The sequence below is a fragment of the Dendrobium catenatum genome, unplaced genomic scaffold (assembly GCF_001605985.2).
Source record: "Dendrobium catenatum unplaced genomic scaffold, ASM160598v2 fragScaff_scaffold_1200, whole genome shotgun sequence".
NCBI classification, from domain to species: Eukaryota; Viridiplantae; Streptophyta; class Magnoliopsida; order Asparagales; family Orchidaceae; genus Dendrobium; species Dendrobium catenatum.
In genome coordinates, this window is record NW_021319662.1 from 167,795 (window position 1) to 176,794 (window position 9,000).

General features: G+C 39.5%; 1 protein-coding gene across 1 annotated transcript; it reads left to right on the plus strand.

Annotated features, from left to right (window-relative positions):
- The first annotated feature begins 3,307 nt into the window (after nt 1-3,307).
- Nucleotides 3,308-7,341, plus strand: LOC110102877 (pentatricopeptide repeat-containing protein At4g20770). The gene has a single exon (XM_020831367.2). The coding sequence runs from the start codon at nt 3,825-3,827 to the stop codon at nt 6,219-6,221; it is 2,397 nt and encodes a 798-aa protein (XP_020687026.1). The 5' UTR covers nt 3,308-3,824; the 3' UTR covers nt 6,222-7,341.
- The last annotated feature ends 1,659 nt before the right edge of the window (nt 7,342-9,000 follow it).

Consider the following 9,000-nt stretch of genomic DNA (forward strand, 5'->3'; position numbering starts at 1 on the left):
TTTCCCGTAAGTACGGTTCCTTCTCCACATCATCACCATTTCATCTTCCATTCATGAATTCTTATGTATTGAACTCACTTAACTACGAATGATTTTTCCTTAATAGATGATAATAACATGTGAAAATCACATAAGTGTATATATATATATATAGTCGGTTTATTAAATACCATGTATCGGGAATATTGTGTAACACTCGAAGACCTTAAGGAGGATTTTAACCTAATTTACCTAAATACCTCTCCTCACCCAATTTTTCTTTTCGCTACTAGAGTCATCTAATCATCAAAAACATACAATCAAATATACCACAAATATATGTATAAACTCCTATTAATATTTTCATTCATTCAAAGATCCAGAATAATAGTTCAGAATACAATGACTTCAACAAAAAATCTAAATAAATTCTAAACAAACTCAGAGTAAGCCAATTACATGAATTCTAAAACAATGGGTGTTATAGAAGGTAAATACCAACTTGAAGAAATATAATGATTTTTTTATAGAGTCCTTACTATATGGGCCTGTCAGCCTAGCTAATGAAATCCAATAAGGTTCCACTAGCCTGCATACAAGTATGCAGTTCATATGTTTGCAATAAACAAGTTTTGAATGTATATTATATTCAATATACCAATTTTTATTTCATTCTGAGTTTTAATTTGCAAGCATGGTATTTATTACTTCTAATAGAAGTAGGTGTGGAAATATATTTTTTTATAGAAATCAATATGTATATAGGTTTGCAAGAATAACTCGAGATAAATCAATCTATGAACCTTATTAGTTCATTATGAGCATAAAAAGATGTCCACAAGTATATGCATAAAGCATACAATTTTTTTAATAAATTCAGGACTTACTATGTATTGCCCCTAAATTTTGGATGTTACAGTTGATATCAAAGCAAATGTTTGATGGAAAATTGAATTGTAACAAGAGCTATATGTGTTGATTAAGATTGGTATTGATACGTCATCAAAAAATTATCTTGATCAGGCACGAATCTAGATGCAAAATCAAGTTGGAAACATCCAAAATTAAAATTGGGACCATCCGAACTCCGATTTCAGCAATCTTATAGTCAAACTGAACGTCTCGGAAATACAAACCAACGACACCAAATTCGACTCAATCTGAGCCCAAATGAGTCCAAATCAAGGACTCGAAGCGCTGTTGGAAGGTTCGAACCACAATTTGGGTTAGCAATCGATTTCAAAACATGACATGCCTATAGTCGAATCAAGCGGCTCAATGAGACGAATCCATCGAGCCCAAGATAGCCAAATTCCGACATCGTTAAGACCTTGAAATGTCTGACGAACGGTATGTGATCATAGGATTCAATATCGGTCATCCATCCAACCATTCCCCATTTACCCTTGATCTATCACGTATTTACGGGTCATGCCACTCCAGAAATCTATAAATAGACCCCTCATTCCTCTTGAAGGGGGATCCAAGCAAGAAGGAAAGAAGCAAGAAGAGAAGAAGCAAGAAGAGAAGAAGCAAGAATTAAAGAAGGAAGAAGAGAAGGAAGAGAATGAAGAGAAGGAAGAAGCTCCTCCTTGACCACTGTCAGACTCCACCGGACCACCACTTAAGGCCCTCACGGACCACCGCCTGACGTCGTTCCTCCGCTGGACCACCACTTGAGGCCCTCACCTCTGCCGGACCACCACCTAACATCGTCGCTCCGCCGGACCACCACTTAAGGCCCTGAGCTCTACCAAACCACCACTTGAGGCCCTCATCTCCGCAGGACCACCGCTTGAAGTCATTGCTTCGTCAGACCTCCACTTGAGGACCTCACCTCCGCTGGACCACTGCCTGATGTCGTTGCTCTGCCGGACCACCGCCTGACATCGTTGCTCCGTCGGACCACCACTTGAGGCCCTCACCTTCCCCGGATCACCGCCTGACATCTTTGCTCTACCGGACCACCACTTGAGGCCTTCACTTCCACCAGACCACCATTTGAGGCCCAGACTTCCGTCGGACCACCACCTGAGGCCCGAACTTCCGCCGGACCACCACCAGAGGCCCGGACTTCCACCGAACCACCACCTGATGACCGGACTTCTACTGTAACACCACCTGAGGCCCAGACTTCTGCCGGACCACCACTTGAGGCCCGAACTTCTATTAGGCCACCACCTGATGCCCAGAGTTCTACCAGAAATACCACCCTACTACTATCGTCCATCGACTATGGTCATTCCAACATCCATCACCTATTACGATCCTTCTGATATACATCGCCAGACAACGGTCTTTCTAACCACAGTCTCCTGCCAACTACAGTCTTTCTGACCCATGTCTCCTGCCTAATACGATCTTTCAAACCCCCATCTCGTACCGATTATGGTCCTTTCGACCTCCATCACCAGACAATGATATTCCTGACCCAGGTCTCCTGCCAACTACGATTTTTCAGACCCTGTCTCGTGCTGACTATGACCCTTCCAACCAAACAAACATTACTATGTTGATTATTGTAACTCTCACCATGTAATGCGCTATATATGACGCACATTTGTAACATCAATCCAACGCTTTCTCCCTAAGAAGGGTCTCATTTGTAATCGACTGCAAATACTAGTGGATTCATTCAAAACTGGGTCAGACCCCGTGGTTTTCCCCCTTTTCAAGGGTTTCAACGTAAAAACTCTCGTGTCTCTTATGAACGCAATACACTATCTTTTTTATCTGTGCGCGTGTTGGATCTTTGTACAACACTAAGACGTTAAACTATATATTTTTCTACCGCTGCGAATACTCCAGGGCGCAACAGGTATAACATGCATATATATGATTGAATTATAAATTGACAAGAAAGATAACTATATTGAGTACAATAGATCCACTTAAAATGAGCACAATACAGTGGCCCCAGTGAGTTTTGACGACATGATGTAGTTTGACATCTTAGTTGATGAGTGATGCACATAGCAAACAGATAGAGACTAAGGAGACTGGGAAGACCATTTTGCAAATGTTTCACAAGTTAAATGCCTCTGCTATTTTAGAGAGTTGTAGAGTAACAAGCAATAGAAGATTGGTTGCTGAAAATTAAAAATATATTTGATAGCATACAGTGGCCGGAGAATTGAAAAATACTACTGATATTGTTTCTATTTAAATGTCAAGTTAAAAGATGATGAATCAGACATCAGAGAGAAAAGTTTCAAGACAAGTTGAACTCACTGATCACCTGAGTGGAGTTCGTTAGTACCTTCAGAGATTCATTTATACTTCAGTCAGCACAACAATAGATATATGAAGCTTTCAGGAATTAAATAAGTGGAATAGAACAATGTTGCAGTCATATTGACCATTGGTCAACATTTAGTTCTTAATGCTACTCATCAGAAATTACTGGATTACTACAATTACATCTTGGAGCTTTGATTAGAAATCTCTCTACTCTAATTGCTTGCAGTGGTGTATAAAATTTATTCTAAAGTGAAGCCCCTTCATGGCAAGAGGTCAGTTAAGCCTTCCTCCATTAATTTCCATCAAGTGCCAAATCAAATTCAAACTCAAGAGCTGGAAACTGCCTCGAGATCTTCCCTGGCGTATTTCTCTTCGCTTGGGGACCTAAAGATAACACATTATTAGGGAATAATTTTGATTTTGGCGCTATATAAATGCGCTACTTAGCATCAATTTCTATACGGTGCCAATCATCTCTGTGCGTTCATGTTCGTCGACATTTTTTTAATTGTTTAATGTTTATGTTCCATCACTATTCTTGTTGTCCGTAATATTTGTTCATCTCAAGCTACAATCTTTTTTCCCATGCCGCGCTTAGATGAAACATGGCACATCCCAGAGTCTTCCAACTCGCCAATCTCCTCCAACCTTGCATAAAAAGTAAAGCTTTGCTCTCTGGTAAGGCCGTCCATGCCCAAATACTTACTTCCGGCTTCTCCCTCGATACCTTCCTCTCGAACCGCCTTATCGAGCTCTATTCTCAATGCAATCAATTCGAATCCGCCCTCAATTCTTTTTATGCAATTCCCAACCCTAACGTCTTCTCTTGGAATGCCATCCTCTGTTCGGCTTCCAAATCTGGCAACATTGATTTAGCACACCAACTGTTCGATCAAATACCTGAGAAAAATGTTGTCTCCTGGAACACCATGATCGGTGCAGTGGCGCGAAGAGGATCGGAAGGGAAAGCCTTGGACTTGTATCATGGAATGATTCAACAAGGAATAATGCCGAGTCATTTCACATTTGCGAGTGTCCTCAGTGCGTGTTCGAGCTTGATTGATTTGGTTGATGGTAAGATATGTCACGGGCTCATTGTGAAAGTTGGACTAGATTCTAATTTATTTGTAGAGAATGCTCTTCTTGCTATGTATACTAAGTGTGGGATTCTAGATGATGCAACGATACTCTTTGACGAGATGACTCGACCAAATGAAGTGTCTTTTACTGCCATTATTGGAGGCTTGGTGCAAAGCGGTTGTATTGCAGAAGCATTAAGGTTGTTTGCAAGAATGCATAGAAATAATGTCTGTATTGATCAGGTTGCAGTTTCGAGTGTTCTGGGTGCTTGTGCTAAAACTGAGGAAGAAGCTTATAGTCCTGATCAGATATCTTTCAGCTTTACCGTTGGCCAAGCAATACACGCCCTTGTTTTAAAAAATGGCTTTGAATCGGAATCCCATGTTGGTAACTCGCTAATTGACATGTATGCAAAGCATGGAAACATGGAGAAAGCTGACTTTATTTTCAAGTCATTGCCTTCAATAAATGTTGTTTCATGGAATGTTATAATTGCTGGATATGGGAAGAATGGTGATGCTGAGAAGGCTATTGATATGTGGAAGCTGATGCAAGAATCTCAATTTGAACCAGACGAGGTTACTTATATCAGTATGCTTAGTGCTTGTGTAAAGTCTGGGGACGCTGAAACTGCTCGGCAAATGTTTGATAAGATAAAGTCTCCTAGTGTAGCGTCATGCAATGCTATTCTTTCTGGTTACTCTCAGAATGAGGACCATCAAAAAGCAATGGAGTTCTTTAGGGAAATGAAGTTTTCAAACTTAGAACCGAATCGAACAACACTCGCAATCATTCTGAGTTCATGCTCTGGAATGGGAATTCTTACTCTTGGAAAACAGGTTCATGCTGCTGCTATGAGGTTCATACTCCATGAAGACATGTTTGTCTCTAGCGGACTTGTTGATATGTATTCGAAGTGCGGGGATATTGAGGCAGCCAGGCAAGTTTTTGATAGGATGACAGATAGGGATGTTGTTAGTTGGAATTCAATGATCACGGGTTTCGCTCACCATTCTCTAAATAGAGAAGCTTTTTCCTTTTTCAAATCGATGCGCGAAGTTGGAATGTCTCCAACCGAGTCCTCCTATGCTAGTGTGATCAATTCATGTGCCAAATTGTGTTCTTTGCCTCAGGGAAGGCAGGCACATGCCCAGATAATAAAGGATGGGTATGACATGGACACATATGTTGGAAGTTCTATTATCGATATGTATGCCAAATGCGGCATAGTGAATGAGGCTCGCTGTTTCTTTGATAGCATGCCATTGAAGAACATTGTTTCATGGAATGAAATGATACATGGGTATGCACAGAATGGATATGGAGAGGAAGCCATCAAGCTCTTTGAATACATGCTAGACGCCAAAAAGAAGCCGGATTCTGTCACTTTTATTGCTGTTTTGACTGCTTGTAGCCATTCAGGGTTTGTTGATAAGGGAATACAATTCTTCAACTCCATGCAAATTGAGCATGGTATTGAACCGTTGGCTGACCACTATACTTGCATTTTAGATGCCTTGGGGCGTGCTGGCTGCATAAGGGATATGAAGTTGCTATTAGAAAAAATGCCATGTACAGATGATCCCATAGTATGGGAGGTTGTACTCAGTGCCTGTGTAGTTCATGGAGAAGCCAACTTAGGCAGGAAAGCAGCTGAGGAACTCTTCAGAATCGATCCAAAGAATTCTGCACCATATGTACTTCTAGCCAATATATATGCCTCTACAGGCAGATGGGCTGATGCAACTGCAGTGAGGAAATTAATGAGTGATAGAGGAGTGATAAAAGATCGTGGGTATAGTTGGATTCATAATAAAAGAGGTGTCCATGCATTCATGGTTGATGATTTTTTGGGTTTGGTGGATGGTAATGGCAGAAAATCAAATTTTGATGCTCACTCACATGAAATTTGTGCTGCTTGATGCAGGTGAAAATGAGACTTCAAGGAGAAGCATGGCTTTTACTAATATGTTATGCAGTAATTTGCTTTAGCAAGTCTGCTGCAGTTATACATTACTCAGAATGTGTCCGTAATTGCTCCATCCAGGACATGTTGGATGCCACAGGTACTAATCAATTTGGGGCAGGTTGCAATGACAGAAAATCAAATGTTCAATGATTCAATCCCACTCACATGAAATATGTGATGCTTGATGTCAGATGGAACATAAAGAGCTGTTTTCAAATGAGATGTAGCTTTACTAAATGACAGAGTTATATGCAGTTATTGGCTTTGCAAGTTCTGCAGTACTGGCAAGTCAAGGAAAGCGTGTATGTGATTGATTCATCCTTTTTTTGATGTTAAGAATACAAGACAAGCATATTTAGTGTCAAGTTATTAAAGAAACCGGGAATTTCAGATTCAATGGGTCTAAGTTTGAAGATTGACTTCTTTCTGGACCAAGAGACTAAACTTTAGGTAGAATTGACTGGACAAGACAGGATTATTTTTTCATAACCAGCAACAATGTTTCAGAATTTTCTCTTGAAAAATGCTTAAAATTCATGGGCAATTTACAGATATAGTACTCATAGCATTAAGCTTTATATATTTAACACCTAAACTTCACTATCTCCATCATCTAGCACTCCGTTAATGATCTCAGCAGACACAACGAGGAAACAAATGGATTGTGCCAGTCTGCCTCATGCCTTCAACTTCATTGGATCTCCTTGTAGCCTTGCATGATCAGTGCAGAAACGAGCAGATTTGAAGGCACACATAGGGCAGATGTGGTGGCTGGTTTGTTGAATCTCGCAGAGCTGGGGCTCGAGATGCAAATAGTATAAATGTGGCAACGGCTGGAGGCACGAACAATGCAGAGGGTCGTGGCTAGGAGCGGCGGCTAAAAGATGGGACCTGTGGCATGTGAAGGTGACAGGACTGAGCACGTTGAAACGAGAGGGTAGCAAGAGGAGCTATTTTTTATTTAATTCTGATGTTTTGTTTGAGTATAATACATGTAAATAGTAAAATTTAGGAGTTAAATATGAAAATACTAATGTTTAAAGTGCTATATATATAAATCCCCCTAAATTCAACTGGCATTTTTCCCAACAATATATTCCAGTGAGTTATCATAAATTTCAACTAGTGGCATGCAGAGAAACCACTTGTTAAGTTGGAAGAACAGGTGCCTGTGCTGGATTTGCAATGCAGGACGGAATTCCAGTTCACACTTATTCCTTTGGACACCAAGATGTCTAAGATTTGTATTAACAAAGGTAATGTATGGAGAAGGTAATGTATGGAAGCTTGAAAATGTTTTATTACGGAAGCTGACCTTTTTTTTTTTTTTTGCTATAATTTAGTTTGCAATGTGAAATGTTTTGCCATATTTTTTTCTATTTCCCCCTTTTTTGGGTAGTGATCTCCTCATTAAATTCAGCCTTATCTTGCAATGCTTGGTGAACAGCTACCTGAATCTCCTTCTTTCAGTTATGCTGAGTTCTATACGAGATATTAAATCCAGTTTGCAAATATTTTTTCACAAGTTTTGGTCATGTTACATTTGACCTACCCATTTTCCGTCATAGTTCTTTCACATTAATCACATCTCTGGTTATTAGTTTATCATATACTTCTATTGTATAAGTAAAAAAGCATTTACGTTAATTTTTCACTATCTCATCTTCAATAGGAGACCGCTTGTCTAATAAACTTATTTTTCACTCTTATTTCATGTTATAAAATGGTTTTGAGTCGATAGAGATTCTTGAAAAATGTCATCTTTTGTATGGGCTCATTTCTTGCACGAATGTTCTAAAAATGATGAGCCTGCTCTGAGGAATTGTCTTATGGGAAGAAACTGTAATGCCCAAGTCAATAGAGGAATATGAAGATGAGAAAATATGAAAGCAAATTAGTAAAGCTTCCTTGAAAGAATGAAATGAAATGAAGAATTAATCTTTTACCTCCCATGCCTAGGGCATTTTAAGTGTTGGGGTGAAGGGTGATTTAATACTTTAGGTGGAGTATATAATGAATAAATGCATAACCTTATCTTAAGATCTATGTCAGACCAAAATGCCTCTAGATCGAGAGCTATTATTCTGTGCGGATGCCGGACGGTTCTCCTGTGTGGTTCCACGCTCCGTACGGAGCGCGATACATTTTTGGGGCTATGTGACGCATTTTTATTGATCTCCGGACGAATCCGAACCCGCACGTAATAATTTTTCCTAGATCGATGGTATTTTGATCCTTAAGTAAATTTAAGGGTAGAGAAGCAAATCATCCCCACGATCCATGAAGAACTATTATGCAGAGATTAGTCTTAAACTTTTAAACTTAGCCCTAAGCGATGACTTCACAAAGTCACCTAGTTAGGGTAATCTGCCTCTTGCTTAAATAGTTGAGTATACATTCAAGGAAATAGTTTTTTTTCCATTATTTTCTTGATCTAAATCATCGACAACTCGAGTTTTTTAGCTTGAAGTTTGGTTGACTTCAAGTAGAAATTCAATTGTTAATTTGAAGATCAAACTTGTTAACAGTTCCTTGAGGATTTTCAAGTGACTTCAATAAGGGAGACCAAGAGTTTTTGAATTTGTGAAGTGACTTTATACTTTCTTAGGGGTGAGCTGGTTGAGTGCACGAAATTGTACGCTTTGAATCTTGTGAGTTTTTTCCAGTGGGACTACTTCCCTTAGCTGGCTTAGTCACAAAGTTTTTAGTTTAATTATTTTCATTCCAAGGTT